Here is a 19,367-nt window from a genome sequence, read left to right on the forward strand (position 1 = left end):
ACCCGGAAATAATTAAACAAACAAACAAAAAAAAATAAAGCATAACCGCAGTCTCGCGTTCAGCACGGGGCTTCACATCTTTTGCGCAACATGGGGCCTAATCTGAAAGCCCATAATTCCTAGCAGCGTCTCTCTTGGTTGGTAGCCTTGAACCGTTATCTTTCCATTGGATGCTCGGCGCGTCACGATGAAGGCGGATAATGGTGTCCACGCAGCCTGCGTCAGCGGAGGCTGAGGGTGCCGCCTAAAGGCGTTATTGGATACGTGCTGTTGCTAGGGGCGTGTGTTGTATCGTGAAGTAGCCTTTCTTTGGGGGTTTTTTTTTGACAACGTGGAAGAGTCTTAACGTAGGAAGACAACATCGTATCAGATGGACGGAAGCTTAGCGGGGACCTGCGTGCCTCCAACCTGAGAGAAGTGCCGCAGTGAGCATAATCTGATAAGCGCCTGTGTCCATCCCGCTCAGCGCAGCATCCCGCAGGAAAAAGTAGCTTATGTGCAATCGTCCAAGTGCCAGTGCGGGGATGCTGAGTTTACACCTCTCTGGACGGAACCGCTGTTTATTTATTTGCATCACCCACATCCTAGGTCGATGAGAGTTGACAGGCGCTGACAGCTGCGCACTCGGTCCGGCCGTGATGTGTCTTGCGGGGGATTAGTGCGTGAGGTCCTGGCCTGTCCAGCGTAGGCGACCGGTGTGCGGAACAAACGTCGTTTTCTGGTATCTTACGCGGAGCGGGGACCCGATGCAGCGTGGAGGAGAGTGCTTTCGTGGGCGCACGGGCTGAACAGGCAATGACATCAGGCTTCACTTGCATAGCGCTGCGCCGTAGCGACCGCAGGAAGGTGCAGCGCGGCGCGAGGGCGCACGCATCCTCGCAGCTGGACGTTTTGTGAGGATGTCCTGCGCCCCAGACGCGTCCAAGGCACGAGGCCGTCCATACCCCGAGCTGGAGAACTGCGTCACTGCGCTCGAGCGTCGCGGGTAGGCAGCAAACTCTCCCACCGCCGCGGGAGGCTTGCTCATCGACCTCCCTCCGCGATGTCGCCGGTCAATGTTTAACAATTCGCCGGGGATGGATTCGGCGGACGATTCATGCAAAGATCCGCCACTGGGATCCACGTTTTCCTCAGCGCCCAATTTAGACTCGGACATCAACGCAAATGCATGCAGGCCTATTTATGAGAACGGGACCGATCACAATGTCAACATACAAAACGCAGCCCTGCGCGGAGCGAGTGACCCCAGCGCGTACCCCTCCACCGACTACCGGGCGTTGGTCCGCCAGAGGTTCATCCGGCGGAGTTTATGGGTGTCGGACTCCGAGGAGCAGAACGTGGACGCGCAGGAGTATGTCAACAGCAGCCCGGTGCTCAACATTGACCTGCGGACAATCATCGACCGGAGTCGGACCCGAGCCCTGCAGGGAACCCGCCTGAGCCTCCAGAAGACGCCGGACGCGGAGGGCCAGGCGGGGCTGAAGGACGGCGCCGCAGAGAGCACCGAGGTCGAGGAGAGGGGGGACGCGGGCGAAGCCGAGGCCAAGGTGGAGGTGGTGCCTTTGGACGTGACGGGGAAAGCAGGGAGTGACGAGAACGAAGAGGAACCCGGCATGAAGGCTGTGTCCACCTCACCCGGGGGGCGCTTCCTCAAGTTTGACATAGAGCTGGGGAGAGGGTCCTTCAAGACGGTCTACAAAGGTCTGGACACGGATACCTGGGTCGAAGTGGCCTGGTGCGAGCTTCAGGTGGGTTCTTGGACCTAGTGAGTCCAATGTTATAATACACTCGTGTAGAGAAAGCCTTGAGTGAGTAATATATCCAGGGGTCAGGAGGTGACAGGCCCTCTATAGCAAAGAATGGGCCAGTTTAACTGTGACTTAGGTCATTGTAAGATGGAACAGGGAGTATCTAATAGAAACCTTAGCTCAGGGTACAGTGAGTATTATTTACATTATGTTACTTTAATTATGAGTTTTTATCCAAACATTCTGTTGCTGAAGAGCCGTTTTGTACAGTAAAATCCTCCCCACTCTCGTGCATCGTGAATATATGAATGACTCACCACTGAAATATTTGCTCTCACTGAAGATCTGAATAAAAGTATCTTTCAAAGGCTGGATAGAGAACAGAGTGACACAGCTTTTCTCTTATCTGGGCCCACGCTCCACCACTTTTCTCTCCCTTTAGGTTCTCGCTGTCATGTAGTCTTGTCTCATCCAGCAGCTTTACAGTTGAAGAGTTCACCTTAAACTTAAGCAGTTAATAAAGATGCTATACAATAAAGTTTACCTCCATGTTCTCCACATGCTCCTCTTGACATACAGTTCAAGTGACATTTGCTGGAGTCATTGTGATGCTGCATTTTTCAGTTCATCTCTAATGCAGGAATGAGCCTATATTAGTGTAACCAGAATTTTAGCATGTAGCATTGTTACTTTATTGAAATCTTAGCTTGGGCTATAGAGCAGGCCCTTAGCATCGCTGCAGTAACAGCTTGCTGCTTCACTAATCTGTGTATGGGGTAATCTAATGATCACTTTAGACACAATCCATGTGATACACAGATTAGCCCGTAGACAGTGATTGCCCTTTCAGGGCTCACAAATTTGCCAAGCTGTTGAGTAAATCACTGCTGCTGTGTTGTGATTTATATTTGTCAGGTCTCTGGCTTCTGAATATAAATATATTGTTTCACTACGTTTCTGACACGTTTCAGTATTTATATCTGTGGCAGCCACTTTTTATCCAGTTGCTCGCATCCTTGCAGTTTGACTTAATTGCTCTTGTGCATCAACAGCCCTCAGCAGGACTGAATATGTTCAGCTTCAGCGGGTTCCTGTCAGAGCCGTAAGAATAAAAAAAAAAAACCATAACCAAAAACCATAAAATGAGGGCCCAGCTCAGTCAGGTTCTTAAGCAGAATTAAATCACTATAAAATGTGCGTATTGTCCACGCTCATATCTACACATGACTCCAGTGTGTCAAGGAACAGAGCTGGAAGTTTTCTGTATTTGATGTCAGGATTATATCATACATGTACATGTAATAGGACTAATTTGGATGCAAAGCCTCAGTCAGTTCTTCCAGAGGTCAACGACTTCAGTCCCTATAACGCAGCCTGAACAAGACTATGGGGTCAGTTTAAGTTAGGCTGTTGGTGACATCCCAGTTTCCAGCATGGTTCTGTACCTGCTCAACTGGTACTGAGTGAGATTAGACTACGCACTGTTGCTTGTCCTGGATTAGCCCTTCAAATAAGGATTTAGTGGGTTTCATAGTGTTTCTTGTTGTTTGTCAAGGGAAAATCAGCCACTGGTGATATTTTTAAACACTTCTACATTATTAACAGGACTTTCAAGAGGCAGTGTACGTCTTGAATGCAAGGCGTGCGTGACACTTACTGTATGTGCACAGTATGTGTGTATATTTGGGCCTGCGTGGTATCCGAGCAGACTCTTTGGGGAAATCTAAGGATGATTCAACCGTTCTGTCCCTGGAGATGGGGCCTTGCCCTTCAGAGCTCCTGTGCCTGTGCTACTTGCTCATAAAATGCTGCAACTCAAACACTCTGTGTACTGTGTGCGTCCAGGACAAAACTAGGAGTGACAACATGGACCTCGATGCTCAAGGAATGATTTTCAAATCAGATTGAAGGAAGAGCGGACGCCTGGTGTTGAGCAGGCCACTAAATATCCACTAAATAGTGATCGAGCATTTTTTGAGCACGTTGTTCATCTAAATGTAAGACATTAAAATAGTGAAATGCCAAAGTGTATTGTCAATTTCAGGTGTTGATGTATATGTAGATTCATACTGCTGCTACTGTATATCACCAGACAGATGCATCTTAGGAGTGAATACTGCTGATGCAGCTCTGCACCAAGACAGAAAGAGAGAGAGAGAGAGAGAGAGAGAGAGAGAGAGAGAGAGGAGCAAGGGAAGGGGTGGGTTCTGCTAAGAGCAGCATGTAGGACATGAAGTATTTGATACACAGCAAAACACAGGTTCAGCTGTGCTGTATTGTCCATGTCAGAGATGAAAATATGCTGTTAATATATTTTTATTGATAAAGCCAAGTCAGTGCCACACCCTGCACAGAGCTCGCATCTGCACTGCATATTTAATAATCAGTTTGGAAACCTCCTTAAGATCTGAACAATATGGCCATAAAGATAACACAGCACATGTAATATTTTCTCACTCAGCAGCAGAAGTCAGCGGCATATCCCTCACATTGCTGCCCGTAATCCTGGACCCATTAGGTTCAGACTGCATGCGTCAGATGTTCTATTACCCAATAATCAATGTCAGGGGAAGTATAGTAATTTATTGTGCTTCACATTCGCTAAATGCATATTCATTGTTGCCATTAAATGTCTCTATGAAGACACAGAGGAAATCTGGAGGTCGCGTTGTGGCTGAAGCCATGGGTCGTCTCAGCCGCGCTGACTAGACAGAAACAGAGCTGTAGAGAATGTTCACTGTCAGCTCTTTTACTATTTATACAAGAGTTCGGGCAAAGCAGGGGCCAAAACATTGATCCAGGCTACACAGATTTACTGTCCAATACCCAAAGAAGTAACACATGTACAGTATATGCACAGCATATACTGTACATGTTCCCATCTTGCAGAATTTATTAGGAGCACATTTGACATTCACAAACAAAATAAATATTCAGTGCTTTTCTTTTGTGATATTTGTGTCTCATGACATGAACAAAAAAAAAATAAAAGAAGCATTTGCATGTTTTCTAATCCCACTTTATATAAGACCACAGATATGATTTATGTCCTCTGTCCTCCTCCACCACGTCTTCACTGCTGGAGCTTGTCCTCACATTAATGATCATTCTGTGTTCTCTCTAGGAGCGAAAGCTGTCCAAAGCAGAGAGACAGAGGTTTAAAGAGGAGGCAGAGATGTTGAAGGCTCTCCAGCATCCCAACATTGTGCGATTTTATGACTTCTGGGAATCACCTGTAAAAGGGAAGAAGTGTATTGTTCTGGTGACGGAGCTGATGACCTCAGGGACACTAAAAACGTGAGATATGTCAGGGAATACTTCACATGTGACTTCCTATTCTACGTGGAATCATTCGATCGACAATAGAATAACTTTATAGTTGCGTTGTTGGTCTTCCTGCAGGTATCTAAAGCGCTTTAAGGTCATGAAGCCTAAAGTTCTTAGAAGCTGGTGCCGACAGATTCTCAAAGGCCTTCACTTCCTCCACACGAGGACTCCTCCAATCATCCACAGAGACCTCAAGTGTGATAACATCTTCATCACTGGCCCCACGGGCTCTGTCAAAATTGGAGACCTGGGCTTGGCGACGCTGAAGAGGGCCTCCTTCGCTAAAAGTGTCATTGGTTAGTCAGCGACCTGGCAAAACAGTGGCTCATGGAACGGTGTAACAAACAGTGCACTGATAGAAGTACTGCTTGGTGAATAAGAGCGCTTTCACTGCAGTGTCATTACCTAAATCAATTTCAGTTTAACTTTATTTATATAAAATTAAATCCCCACAAGGTACTTTACATACTGTACTGAGGAAAGATCTTAAATCCTAACATTAACTGTCCACATAACTCATGTCATTTGAATGAATAGAAGCGTCTTGGTGTCATGAAATAGCAGCCATATTACATTTCAGTCCTCTGTGCTGCCAGCGATCCTACAGAAACACTTAGAACCGAAACTGTGATTCTCCAGGAACTCCAGAGTTCATGGCCCCAGAGATGTACGAGGAGCACTACGACGAGGCTGTGGACGTCTACGCCTTCGGCATGTGCATGCTTGAGATGGCCACCTCAGAGTACCCGTACTCCGAGTGTCAGAACGCCGCACAGATCTACCGCAAAGTCACCAGTGTGAGTCCAAGTCTCCTCGTATCAGCAGTGGGATACAGGAAAGTTAGAGTCAGTAAACAAACTTTATTGTAATAGAGAGAAGGTGATATATTGGTCCTAGAATGCTCCTAGCTCCCAGCTCAACCAATTTTATTTATTACAGTTCATCAATTTTCATTTTGACTAATCCCCCACTAATCATCCCAGCCCACCATAAGTCCTGAAGAAAATCAACTGTATGTGATTAATATTTCTTAGTTCCTCTGTATTGCAGCACCGCTGTGTTTGTTGATAAGCTAAATTTCAGAGTCTGCTTGTTTTGCAGGGGGTGAAACCTGCCAGCTACAGCAAAGTCAGTGACCCAGAAATAAAGGAAATAATCGGAGAATGCATTTGTCACAAATGGGAAGAAAGGTAAGTGGAGCGGGACTTTGCAGATAATGGCATGATTTATATTTAGGCAGAGGTTGATGTTTCCTTTCCTGAAGTTTCTGCCAGCTTTTACAGTGACGCTGCCTAACTGTCCATGCATTTCCTGCAGGTACTCCATCAAGGATCTCCTGAATCATGCCTTCTTTGCAGAGGATACAGGCGTCAGAGTGGAGCTCAATGAAGAAGATGATGGGAAGAAGGCATCTATTGCGCTTAAGCTGTGGGTTGAGGATGCCAAAAAGCTGAAGGGGAAATACAAGGACACCGGAGCCATTGAATTTACCTTTGACTTGTTGAACGAGGTCGCAGAAGTTGTGGCCCAGGAAATGGTAAGCACTATTTACCGTATTAATGCGTTTATTTCAGTATTAACGTGTTTTACTGAGCAGAGCGTAGCGCAGATTAGGTGTTTCAGGGAAAGGATGATCTCCATTCCTTTTGACTCGGTTTCTTTGGATTAAATGCCGCTGCTCACATTTGACCTTATCTTCTAACTCTGCTGCGTTTCACAAGCTTTTTGTCCGCTCAGCCCACATTCACATTCTAATTTCTGTTAGAACTCTTCAACTCAGGTCCCCAAAACCACCAAACCATTAAATTAGCTCTCGGCAGTGAGTTGCCATGATGATCTCCCTGTGTCTTGTAGGTGGATTCGGGTTTTTTTCTGGAATGTGATGTGAAGATAGTTGGGAAGTCCATCCGGGATCGCGTGGCTCTGATCAAATGGAGGCGAGAGCGGACCGTGTCGCCGGGAAATACTGAGGCGGCTGTGAAGAAAACACAGCAGAACCTACTTCAAGTGCCCGGTACCGGTCTGACACAGGGAGCCCCATTAGTTCCATCCGATTATGAAGACCAGGAAGTGGAGCAGCAGACCCTCATCTGCACTGTGCCTGCCACCGCGCCCACCACATGTGAGAGCTGCTAATTACAATGGATTATATAAGCTCAGTCTCTATTAATAAGTCCAGCTGCTGTTTGCACTCACCAAGGATTTAACAATCACACCGGCCCTAAATTAAAATGGTTGAACTGATGATTGTGAAAAGAAGTTAGGTGACCGCAGCATACGGGCAACGCTCGCATTTGCATTTAAATGAGATGCTACTCCTCTGTCCCCTCGCTTTCATTCGGTGTCTGTCCCTCCCACACAGAGCATTGCGGTGCATTATAATGTTTAATCACTCTGTTCTTACAGCTGAAAGTGGGGCGAGCGGTACCAAGCATATAGATGATCCAAGCAATCAGCAGAATGGCCCCTACCAGTCGCCTCCGGAGCCCATCTCCGCACCTCAAATGATCTACAGTCCTCCTGCCGCGCAGGCTGACCCCCAGCTGCATCAGGCGTCGTACCAGCAACCCACCGCACCGGCCCCTCACGAAAACTACACGCAGGGAGCCTACCAGCAAAGCGCAGGCCAGCTGCCTCCTGGGGCCTATCGGCACCAGGGCTCCTTTCCATCTGTGAGTGCATTTCCTGCTTCTTCCGCAAAACTACTTTTGCTTTTCCTAAATAACAGCGTTTTTAATGGTGTCTTTGAATCCTAATCAGCGTCACTACAGTGATCCTTTTGTGAGCGCCTCCCTGCTCGAGGTGTTGCAGTGCAGGAAGCGTTCTCTCGCTAACGCGGCGAATCCCACCTCCTGTCTGCATCCAAAAGCCCAATCTGAGCCTGGACACGCCACAGACTGCCAACGCTGCACCTCTGCCCAGAACCAGTCACTATTATCACCTCGCTCGTCCTCCCATCAACACTCTCATCATGACTCAGCGAGTCACTCCACTTCCTCCCTCCTTCCCGGTAATTCGCAGCCTCCCTCCGAGCGGCGTCTGCGCGTCACCCGCGGCCCACGGGCTCAGCACCAGTGCAAGGCTTGCATGTCTGTCCTCCTGAGAGACAGGGCGAAGGGAGGCGGGTCCCTGGGACACGCGCACCCGCGCTCCCTCTCCACATGCGCCCCGATCGCTCCAGCCTCTGAGCCGTGCACGCCCACGTCGCCCCATCGCTCAGAGTCTCCTTCAGTCGCTCTCCCCCCAGTCCTCTCGAACTCCTCTCCGTCATTGCTCAGTCAAACAAACCTGCTGACTTCACCTCTGCGTCGTCCCTCGCCGCCACACGCGGTGCCACCGGGGAGTTTGTACGAAGGAGGCGATCTGTCTCTCCTCAACCACTGTCTCCATCACATTGTCAGTCGCAGGACCAGCTCTCCCACCCTAACTGAGAGAACTACTAACTATCCATTGCTCAGACATGGGGATATTGGGAATATCCCTATAGATGTTGAGCTTATATACAAAAGTCAGAGCCTGGATGTCGCACTTTTCTGCAGCCCAAATCTGGACAGGAGGCTGCAGCTGTTGCCAAATGACCTCAAAGACAGACCCGACCCACTGGTAGGCCACTTAACTTAGGCTTTATACTGCTGTAGCATCAGCCTCTGGTATCAAGAACCTGCCGGCTGCTTGGTTCCTCTGGCCCTTCAGTGTGATAGCAAAGTGCAGTGCGTAGTCCCTGCTCACGCTTAATCCGCAGTAGGGCTTTTGTGAGATGAGGGTGTAAGCGCTTACACTATATCTGCAAGTGTATGTCAGTGACCGTGAAGGATGGCTGATAGATTAAAGCTGTAATCTTCCCTTTCTACTCCAGCTTCCCTTGAGGAACCTTCCCAGCAGCAAACATCTCTCTGCCGCCCCCCTGCTTTTACCAAATGAACTGAAAACCCGATCTCGAATTTGTTGTAGCACTCTTCCATCTTCTGCGGCGTCGATGCGTCCTACGAATGAGTGTGTTCCTGTGTGTTTCTGACAGACAGTTCCTGCCCCTGCTGCACAGCAGAGCGGACCGACGGCTCAGAGCTTCGCGGCTGCAGCCGGCGCTCTGCCGGCCCAGCTTCCCGTCCAGCCCAGCCAGGAACAGGTACAGAATGCACCTCAGCACGATGGGCCCTGCCACCAGCAGGAAGTAAAGCCACCCATCGCAAAAGTTCCCGAATAGATCATGCTGAAGGAATATTTACGCTTATTGGGATCCTCGTTACCTACTATTAATTAATGATAATTAATAACTGCTACTCTTTCATGGTGGTGAACAAAAATACTATCAAATACAAATACTACCTGATGACCTCTGATTTCCCCTTTAAATGTTTCAGCATATATTATATGTCTGTGTTTGTGTGTACTGTGAAAGGCTTTTTATGTGGCGTGCGTTTCCTTTCCATTTGTGTCCCCTTCCTTTAGTGCCACCTCCAACCAGCTGCTGTCGTTCCCCAGGTAGAGCCTTCCTCTGTAAGAGCTCCCTACAGGCTTTGTTACGTACACTGCAAACCAGAGTTTGATCAAAGAAGAGTCCAAACTTCCTGTAGCCCCCTGCCTTGTAGCTCACCATCAAAGTGGAGCTTCAGAACATATTCCTGTTGTCAGATTAATAGAGGATTAGCTTGTCTTTTTGCCACGGTCAAATCAAAAGAAATGTTTGATTTCCCTCCTTAGTTGTTATCTGTGGACCAGCCTCCATCTCACCTGAGTCCTCCTGACATATGTGCCAGTTTTGCCCAGTCAGCCTCCAGTGCCCCTCCCCCACACCTGCCCCTGCAGATCAGCACACAGGTGCGTTGTGGTGGAACAAAAGACACATGTTCACAGCGGTTGCAGGGTTTGCTGATTCATAAATGGCCTGTTGAGTGTTCATTTTATTTCCATTTATCCTTTTCTTTCCTAGTTCCCCTCACCATATGCTGCTGTTCAAACAGGGGGCTTCTCCCCAGCTTCTTTGCCATCTGCCTACAGCACCAGTGGCCCTGCTATGTCTAGTGCCTACTGCTCCCCCTCACCTCACCGCCCCTCCCTTCCGCTCACCCCCCACGTTGCCTTGCCCTCCATTCCTTCTCTCGGCACCCTCCAGACCCCACTTTCCACGCCTCAAAATGTGCCCAGTGTGCCGCTCTCGATTCCACTGCTTGCCATGGCCGTGTCCTCCGCAGCGTCCCAGCAGCAGGCTGGCACTCTCACGTCTCAGCCCAAGCTTAGTAGCTTCCATACCACCCATTCCTTACCGCTCTCCCAGATACAGCCCACCCCATACCTCGTCCCCCACCATGAACAGGAACTGGCTGAGCAGCCTGTGCAGGTGAATATTTGACTGAGTTCTCACTGTAATGGTTGGCTCGTGGAGGATTTGTAATGTTGAGGCAGCCGTCTGTCTTATGTGTTGGTGTAATGCACGCACAGCATGTGACTGGTTAATTTGAGGTGAGGAATATTTATGCTACCTGGTCAGGTATTCCTAATGCCTTATTTCTTGCAGGTGCATACAACTGCTTCACATGGGATTGTGGGAGATGTTCAGCCTCTGGCTCCAGTCCACCCAGTTTTACCTGCGGTTCAGACATCAGTGTGGAGAAGCGGCGCAGATGCAGAAGTGGCTGCAGCTGGACTAGACTCAACTGCAGCTTCCATGGTCCCAGTCCCAGTTCCAGTCCCTGCCTCAGGCTCAGTCTTAGCTCCGGTGCAAGTTCCGGCACAAACTCCAACTCTGATCCCGGCACTGAATCCACCATCACTCCCAGTATCAGCACAAGCTGCATCTATGCCTCAGGTTCCAGCTTCAACCCTTGTTAAGGCCTCAACCTCAGTCCCTACACAAGTTCCGATAGCAGTACCAGCTTCAGCCTCAGTGCTAGATCAAGCATCTGTCTCTGCATCCAGTCCCACTGTTGAACTACCAACAGCCTCATCAGTATCCTCCATCACATCTTCTGTCGCTGGTAAGCCCCAGTTCTCAGTCCCAGGTTTGGTGTCGGCCCCAGCCGCTGTCACTGTGCCAGCCTCACTTCAAGCTGCAGCCCCCTCTGCACCAGCCCCTGCTGCAGCTTCAATCCCAGCTCCAGTTCTGCAGCCTGCTGGCATCCAGTCAACAGCCTCGGTGCCTGAGTGTGCCAGCCTAGCCTCGACTCAGCACAACCTCGACACGACATCTGCATCTGGCACCCTTCAACCAGAGCCCTGTGCAGAGGTAGGAAGGAAGCCAAAGTTAGCACATTTTAAAGATGTGTCTCACTTATGTCTAATTGTTACATTGGGACACGCTGAACAGGCTGCTTTTCTGTTTCAACATCTGCTTCATTTAAAATCACTGTCTTTGAATTTAAGCATTTTTAAATGAAATATTTACCTGGATCATGTTTTTTCAGAATATGCTTCATGACAAACCAGTCCCTTTACCCAGCTATGCTTATGACAGGTGTGTGTGTCTTTATAATATTCACAGTCTTTCTAAAGTCATGGGTTTTCAGGTGTGAGACCAACCTGTGGCAAACTTTTCTTCTTTTTTCTAGCCTCAACTCTGATGTGGCATCTGGTAAGGAAACAAGTGATGGCTATGACAGCTTGGTTAGTGGAGGAAAGGGGGACGGGAAACCCAGGAAGCACCACCGCAAATCCGCCCGCACACGCTCCCGGCAGGAGAAGACCAGCAAACCCAAGCTGAGCATGCTCAATGTGAGTTGTGGTGCCATTTGGGAATTCACTGATTCTGTCTGCCGTAACGTTACCGATTATAAAGTGTAAGTGCTGCTCACGCAGGTGAGCAACACTGGCGATAAGATGGTGGAATGCCAGCTGGAGACTCACAACCACAAAATGGTGACATTTAAATTTGATCTTGACGGAGATGCTCCAGAGGAAATTGCCACTTACATGGTTAATTCCGCCTTTCAAGCTTTACACTTTTTTAATCTATTGTTTCTATTTTTGAGGTTAAATTCTATATATTATTTACCTACAGGTTGACAATGGCTTTATCCTACTGTTAGAGAAGGAGATCTTCATTGACCAGTTAAAGGATATTGTGGATAAAGCTGAGGATATGCTGAATGAGGACATGGAGGGTGAGGGAACCTCCACCTTAAGTTGTAGTCCCCAGCAAGGCCAGCTGTCTGAAGGGCCGATGGGAGAGGTAAGCGGCGAGCAGAGCCAGACACACAAACACATGAGGTTTACTTGACAAGTAGCATGTTAGCACATGTCTGTCTGCTGCTCTGCAGAATCAGCAGCCTGGAGCCCCTCAACCTGTCTATCAGCAGAATGGTAACGACTTTTCTTTATAAATACAACCACCTACGGTATTAGATCACGGATGGTGACTTTCTGAACTTTGCATGGCAGTTCTTCATACAGGAAAAAGGTGGTTCATCATTTGCCCCGTAGAAGAGACACCCACATCCAGCCAGGAGACCCCATCGGAAGGCACAGCTACCCAGTCGCCTGGGAGCTCGGCCATTGGCCAGGCTGCTGACAGTGGCACTGCCAGGCCGTCCAGAGGTGACTTTACTTCACACACCATGATATGACACAGCGTTGTGTTTTGTAACATCTTAGCACAGCCTTGTGGCAGCTAAAGGAAACGTATTTCGTCTTGCAGAAGAGGGATCGTCCTCCACGATGTCGGGTGGAAGCGGAGGCTTCTCCTATGATGTGTATGGATTCTGCAGCCCTCCCATCATGTCCAACATAGACCCGCTTCTCCTGGCCACTCTGTCACCTCCTGTGTCTGCTCCACCAACCCTTCAGTCTGTATCATCAGTGGAGCCTGCAGGCAGTGTTGTGCAGCCCAGTGTCCATCAGGCACAGCCGGCCAGGGCCCAAACCATGACCCAGACGTCCCCACGCACATCTTTCCCAGTGGAGGAGTCAGCGGCATCGCCTCTGGCCCCCGTCTCCCCAGTACACGCTGTTCAGATGCTGCCAGATATGACGTACCGCGCCGCCGTGGCTGACGAGGTGCCCTGCTGCCCTCTGGTCATGCCCTTGTCTCTGGATGTGAGTGGCTCGCATGCCGGCTCCCCCCTCACCCCTCTTCCACAACAGGAGCCAGGTTCGAGCAAAGAGCCGCTCTCCGTTGCCTACGCCTCAGTAGCACGGAGCGAGCGGCCGCAACAGCCCGTGGTGCTGCACCAGCCGTTTTCCAACGTGGGAGGCACCAAGGTGGCCTCGCTGCCCCAGAGCCCGGCACCCTCGCAGCACGGTGCGGGGCCCAGCGAGTCGGACGGTGAGGGGCGACTGGGCCGCGGGGGCTTTGTGGACAGCACCATCAAAACACTGGATGAGAAACTGAGGAACTTGCTCTACCAGGAATACGCTCCCATGTACCCGTCAGGCAGCGCTGCCGAAACGCCGGGATCTGGGACCGAGTACATCCAGTCCCCTCCTGGTCCAGACAGCGCCACAGGAGGGTCAGGAAACAGCACGCCGGGGCCGATGGGGGAGGGCCGATACAGGGCGGGAGAACAGCTAGTAAGTCTCATTACAGCCTCAGAGAGTTAAAGTAAGCACACATGTCAAAGAATGAAAATGTTTGTATGTATCCCTTTTAATTTGTTTGCATTCTTTTTCATGTATGGGACTTTGGGTAATTTCTCATCCTGTCTTCTCTCTTAGCCTCAAATTCCAGAGCGAATGGATAGTTTGAGCACACTGAGCGACTCAGCCGTGTGTGGTATGTACACCATTAAAGCACTTGTTACCGTGTAATGTGTTTCTCTGACGGGCGGTGCTTAATAGTGAGGAACTGTTTGCAGCTTCATTGGCAAGAAGACATGTACCTCACTCTGCGTCCTGCTCGGGAACAAGAGGCCGATTTAAGGTATAAAATGGGGATTTGCTTCCTTTTTGCAATTAGAGAAGCATCATAATTGTGCATAAAACCTCGTTTGTCCTGTGCGTCCTGCAGATGATCTCTGTTCCTCCGGAAGTGGCCAACAGACGAGACGTGAAAGTGAGGAGCTGGAGCAGCGCTGCCTCCCCGGCGCATCCCACAGGGTACGTTGGGGAGCATTTTCAGGCCGAGGCCATGGCGGCCTCCACCACGATCGGACGCTTCTCTGTGGTCAGCACAGAGGACGACATCACGCAGAGGACGCGCTGCAGCCGCTACTCTGCCCCGCCGGACTTCTACCTGGACACCCCGCCCTCCATGGCCAAGCGCGGCTCGTTGCCCCGGGCCCAGACCTCAGCCTCTGTGCCCATGGACGTCACCGTGCACGCCCGCTTCCTGTCCTCAGACTCGGGGGCCGAGAGCAGCCCCGCAAAGCTGGCCCCTCCCACCCCGTCTCAGCGCACTCGCTCGGAGCGCAGGGGAAGTGACCTCATGAAGAGGGCGGTGGCCTTCCTACGCCGCTCCGGGCGCAGCAGCAGCGTGCAGAGCTCGGACTCACCAGGTCGACATGGGGGCGTGCACGGCTCGGCCTACGCCAGCAGTGACAACGACTCTGAGATGGAGGACTCGGACATCAAGAAAGAACTTCAGAGACTTAGGGAGAAGTAAGTAGAGCCCCATTTAGTGTCTGTATACGAAAATATGAAAATGAAGAAAAATCAAAAGTGACCAGTACGTTCCTCAGACACCTGAGGGAGATCTCTGAGCTGCAGGCCCATCAGCGGGGGGAAGTGGAACTGCTGTATCGCCGCCTTGGCAAAGTCCCTCCGCCGGGCCTGGGTCTCTCGCACGCCACGCCACATACTGGGCGGAGGAAGAGGTCAGGCAAGCACAGGCTGAAGCCTGGCAAACTCCTCAGCCCGCTGGTCCAACAGTTCCGAAATGTCACAAAGACGTCCAGCGACTCCAGCAGATTCGGTGAGCACCTTTTCTGTCAGAATCTTCGGTCAGTGACGCGTTTACAGCGCGGGTTGGAGGGCGCCGTTTCTGATGCCCGTGTGCGTTCAGGTGGTGCTACAGGTACGAGTGAGCCCGCGGTGAGTTTGAACGGCTCTCCGGCCAAAGGGGCGTTCCCCACTCAAGGCAGGGCGAGGTCTTCCACCAGCCACCTCCCCACGTCCGTGTCAGAGCCTGTGCAGACTCAGCCCTGTTCCCTGAAGGGCTCCTTGTCTTCTGATAATATTTATGCTGGACTTCATGGAACTGCTGGGACACAAGCCCCAACCGGACAAGGTGACCAACAGCAGCACTCAACACAGCACAGTTCTTTCACTAGTGCTCGACTATACTGTATATATCGAAAGCACTTACTAGTGGTGCGTTTAAGGATTTTCAATTTGTGTTTCACTTTGTCCTCTTATGTTTTCTTCCCTTTTTGATTATACTCCCCTACAGGCTGGTCTAATTACCCTCAACCATCTGAGAGAGTGACCTATAAATCCAGTAGCAAGCCAAGAGCTAGATTTCTCAGTGGGCCTGTGTCTTTATCTATCTGTTTGTATCTCTTCTCTTCCTGCATAGCTTCTCTTTTCTGTTGTCTGTTTTTACTCTCTCTTTTTTTAGCCAACTAATATTTGGCAAACTTTTCTGCAACGCTGTTGGGCTTCATTTTGCCTTGTGTCTTCCGGTTTTGGCTTTCTCTAAAAGATATTGCTTGAATAATACCGTAATTTATTTGTCATTTTATTCTTTCTTGTTTGTTAGACCTGGTATATTTCTAGAGTCTGTAGGTATATCTGTAAAAGTGTTAATCCCAGTTATAACATACATTTTTAAAACTCGATTAACTTTTGCATGTGCATACAGCCTGCTATAAATTTCCTAATCTGTCTTTGCTTTAAACCTCATCTCAGTCTTTCATACTGTCTGACACGCTGCACATTGTTATTGCTCACACCTAGGCCAAATGCATGATTTAAATATGCAGACTTCTTTCAGGGGATTAATTGCTTTTTTTGTCCGCCGTTTGATCATGTGATTTTTATTTGTTTTCAAATTTATATTTTGTGGCACTATTCAGCAGCTTTCTTTAGCACTGCATTGTGTTTTTGAACATTATTACTGTTCACTGAGCCTGATAATCTAAATAAGATCTTGTTTGCCTTTCAGGGACAACACTAAAGCGACTGTGTCTCGGCAAAGAGCGCGGCGCCAGTATGTCGAGTCACAGTCTCTCACTAAAATTAATGTTCCATTCATATCGGTCTCAGTAGCTGAATCAACATTGTAATGGGATGTGTTTTAGGGTCTGCAACCGGATCAGGGGCTTATAATCTACCACAGCAGCCACCCACCGGTGCCACACCTCCTCCCCATCAGCCTGTGATGGGGCTCGTCCAAGCTCAAGCCAATAACAGCAACAACAAGACACGTGCATACCCTGGAACATGCGTGACGGCAAATGAAAACCTACGTGAGGACCTACAACGGCTGATGGACGACTGGGCCCAGGAAGTCCTTATTGTCACCCACAGACCACGCACAAACTCTCTGAGCATCAGTGGGCAGCGTCTGCAGGATCAGGCTGTGCCTAAAACACACAGACAACTGGCCAGTTCTTCACAAGTGAGCTTCATAATACCAGTCTACCAATTTGTATTTAAAGCAGCCTTGCGGCAGTAATACAGATTTTATTAAGTTTTAGTTAAGTAATAGGCAACAAACATAGAAAAAGCCTGGGCGTCCTAGCCAGGGCAGCACTTCTGCCTGTCTGCCTAGAAGAGCGATTCTCTTCTGAATAAATCCAGTAATTCATTGTTGTTAAGTTGAATATGTGGCCACTGTGTAACCCTTTCAGGTATTAACATGGGGAGCCCCAGGTCCAGAGGCCAGGAGTCTGCCCTTGTCGTGGCCTGACAGCCCTGGGTCAACAATGACGAGCAGTCCAACTACAAGGCCCCATCCCAGCCATCAGCTGCACTCTCCTCCCATCAGGGCCTTCACTTCCCCTCTCTCTTCTCGTCAGTGGCCTGCGTTGCTTTTCCCTCTCCCTTCAGAGGTTTTTGCCTTTCCTGCTGTGCCCTCAGCACGGGACCTCCCTGACCCTATTCCAGCTCTGTCGTGTAAAACACCTAATCATAAGGCCAGGACTCTCTAAGATGAGTAGCATTGTGTCTTCCAACTCTGTTACCAAAAATAAATTCTTCTTAGCCGTAGTCAATCCCGTGTGCATATACTGTACATATACAAGAAGCTTGTATGTAATCATATGTACATAATCGTGTCCAGTCTTAAGTTTGATGTTGTTTCATTTGCACCGACATACCTCATGTCTGTTTTGCGGTACATTATCATTGAGCCCAGCATAATGGTTGTAGTACATTTAACAGTGTATAATTAGCCCAAACAGGCTTAACAGTGCAGTTTCTTCTCTTGACATGGATTATGTATGTACCACTCATTGAATGTACATTTGTTGTCATTCTGCTGCTCTGTTATAAATAGTTCATGTTTGTGTTGCTCATGTGAACCCTATAGACAAGCTGCTGCATATAAGGTTTCATTTTCGTTAGTGTATACTGCTCATGTCTTTGTACAGTTAACATTAGATGATCCATAGACGGGTGCTGCACCTCATGTGCGTCTTAATGCAACACCTTGTTAACCACCATCATGCTGTCACTGTGAAGACTTGACAAATCGGTCACTAGGGCCAGTTACTTTACTTTGCTCTCTCAGTCCAAGGATAGGTTTCATTTTTCATCAATGAAATGCTTCCAGCACAAGCGCTTGATATATCTTTAAGAGATTCAAATGAACTTGAATTTTATCTTCAGGTGGAGGAAAAAAAAACACCTGTGAGAGTGCCTTGAATTGCAGTTTCAGTTTTCTGGAAAACAAAAAGCATTTAGATTCAAAGCAGACACTGGAGATTCTACAGTATATGTGCTTTTACCTTCAACGGTAAATTATTGATGTTGGTTTGAAACATTTACTTTGTAACTTAGCATCCTGGCGTACTTAAACACAATAATCTGGTCATGTTGCAGTTCATAAAATACCACTGATTGTAAAACTGTTCAAAACTGACTTAGGTTAACTGAAATCTTAACTGTAGGTTGTCACTTTGTCACTTATTTTTCATGGGCTTGCCCTGCCACCTGCACCGCAGCCTGCATGAATACACTGATATTCTGAATGTGCACAGGTTGTGTGTGGTGACTTACACAAAGATACTGTTCAGAAACTGACACTGGAACCACATGACACAGAGGGCTGAAGGACTCAATGAGTCAAAATCATAACCATCCCAAACCTCTACTAATGCAATCTGTAGCTTTATATATTGTTGCCTTTGTGGTTTTTAAGAGATGATGGTGTGGCTGGTTGTTGTTTGATACTGTAAATCCTGATGATATGACAGTGGGGGAAATGTGAAATACTGAGAAGCTACACGTGTTACGACAAAATTTATACAGTTAGTAGGTTTTCTAAATTTAAATTCAAACGGTGACATTGTGAAATTATATCACTCATAAACAGTAGCTAACTGAAGATTACTTACATGAAAGAGCATCAAAATAATTTTACCATTTCAGGTATTTATATTACAATACAGCTACAATAACAACACTTACTCTCAATACTTAGGTCTCGTATAACTTATGTTGCTTCTAAATACGCACCTGGCCATGGTCATGTTTCAATGAAATCTATCAAAACAAAACAGTGGCAAGATACAGTAGCTTTAGTCGATTATTGCAATTGCATTTCACAAAAAATGGAACCTGATTTAGAAAAATCAAGTGTTGTGAAGTCAAAACTCATCAACTTTAAGAGCCACATAAGACAAAATTTGCACATGTTAAGTGGCCAATTTGAAGTTGAATTTGATTAGACATTCAGCAGAATGCCCCTTGAAGTTCTCTTCACAAAATTTGTTGTGTAAACTGAATATGTGTCTCAAAAGGCAGAAATATGTCCATGATGACCTTATTACCTGAAAACATCTTCTATGCAGCTGTTTTTGTTGTGCTTACACAGTAACTCCTGTCTCTTTAGTGCTCGCAATAAAAGTTAGTTTCATTGCCTTTGCCTGCTGTAACACATTTCCCTGCCTCGTTTTTGTCAGATCAGTACTCAATCAAAATAAATGTACTGTACATACTTGAAGACAGAGATAATAAAATCATTTTTGCTTGACACTGGAATTAGTTGTGTATTTGTTTTCTTTTTCTTTTTTAACCCCAAGGTGTGTGTGTGTGTGTGTGTGTGTGTGTGTGTGTGTGTGTGTGTGTGTGTGTGTGTGTGTGTGTGTGTGTGTGTGTGTGTGTGTGTGTGTGTGTGTGAAAATCCTAATCCTTCTTTTCTACCAAACTGTGGACTTTGGGGCCTTTAGAACCATGTTTGAGGGTTAAGATCTGATTCGA

The 19,367-nt window shown here is 48.2% G+C and overlaps 2 protein-coding genes across 10 annotated transcripts; both read left to right on the forward strand.

The window, feature by feature from the left end:
• Window positions 1-277: 277 nt before the first annotated feature.
• wnk2 (WNK lysine deficient protein kinase 2) lies at window positions 278-19,148 on the forward strand. Of its 9 annotated transcripts, none has more exons than XM_029149598.3 (29): window positions 279-1,748; window positions 4,873-5,045; window positions 5,151-5,371; window positions 5,715-5,872; window positions 6,177-6,265; window positions 6,393-6,612; window positions 6,930-7,197; window positions 7,482-7,747; window positions 9,094-9,201; window positions 9,525-9,572; window positions 9,777-9,893; window positions 10,006-10,413; window positions 10,591-11,298; window positions 11,477-11,526; window positions 11,621-11,783; window positions 11,868-11,984; window positions 12,070-12,240; window positions 12,329-12,371; window positions 12,450-12,605; window positions 12,706-13,577; window positions 13,722-13,779; window positions 13,862-13,926; window positions 14,014-14,603; window positions 14,684-14,916; window positions 15,007-15,231; window positions 15,394-15,492; window positions 16,108-16,152; window positions 16,244-16,563; window positions 16,796-19,148. In XM_029149598.3, the coding sequence occupies exons 1-29, from the start codon at window positions 1,056-1,058 to the stop codon at window positions 17,093-17,095; spliced, it is 6,984 nt and encodes a 2,327-aa protein (XP_029005431.1). In that variant the 5' UTR covers window positions 279-1,055; the 3' UTR covers window positions 17,096-19,148. The 9 variants fall into 9 exon arrangements, with proteins under 9 accessions (XP_029005435.1, XP_029005431.1, XP_029005433.1 ...); XM_029149600.3 differs by having other exon boundaries at window positions 15,394-15,468; XM_029149599.3 differs by having other exon boundaries at window positions 280-1,748; window positions 9,525-9,557.
• On the forward strand, window positions 7,754-9,087 carry LOC114854990 (uncharacterized). The gene has a single exon (XM_029149609.3). It carries the CDS (start codon window positions 7,812-7,814, stop codon window positions 8,694-8,696), a length of 885 nt encoding a protein of 294 aa, XP_029005442.1. The 5' UTR covers window positions 7,754-7,811; the 3' UTR covers window positions 8,697-9,087.
• Window positions 19,149-19,367: the final 219 nt, after the last annotated feature.

Source organism: Betta splendens, chromosome 5 (genome assembly GCF_900634795.4).
Source record: "Betta splendens chromosome 5, fBetSpl5.4, whole genome shotgun sequence".
NCBI classification, from domain to species: domain Eukaryota; kingdom Metazoa; phylum Chordata; class Actinopteri; order Anabantiformes; family Osphronemidae; genus Betta; species Betta splendens.

Coding starts and splice junctions, on each gene's coding strand:
- wnk2 (XM_029149598.3), top strand. CDS start 1,056: ATGTTTAACAATTCGCCGGGGATGGATTCGGCGGACGATTCATGCAAA. Junction 9,573..9,776: donor CCCAGGTAGAGCCTTCCTCT/GTAAGAGCTCCC, acceptor TTCCCTCCTTAG/TTGTTATCTGTGGACCAGCC. Junction 11,527..11,620: donor CCCAGCTATGCTTATGACAG/GTGTGTGTGTCT, acceptor TCTTTTTTCTAG/CCTCAACTCTGATGTGGCAT.
- LOC114854990 (XM_029149609.3), top strand. CDS start 7,812: ATGGTGTCTTTGAATCCTAATCAGCGTCACTACAGTGATCCTTTTGTG.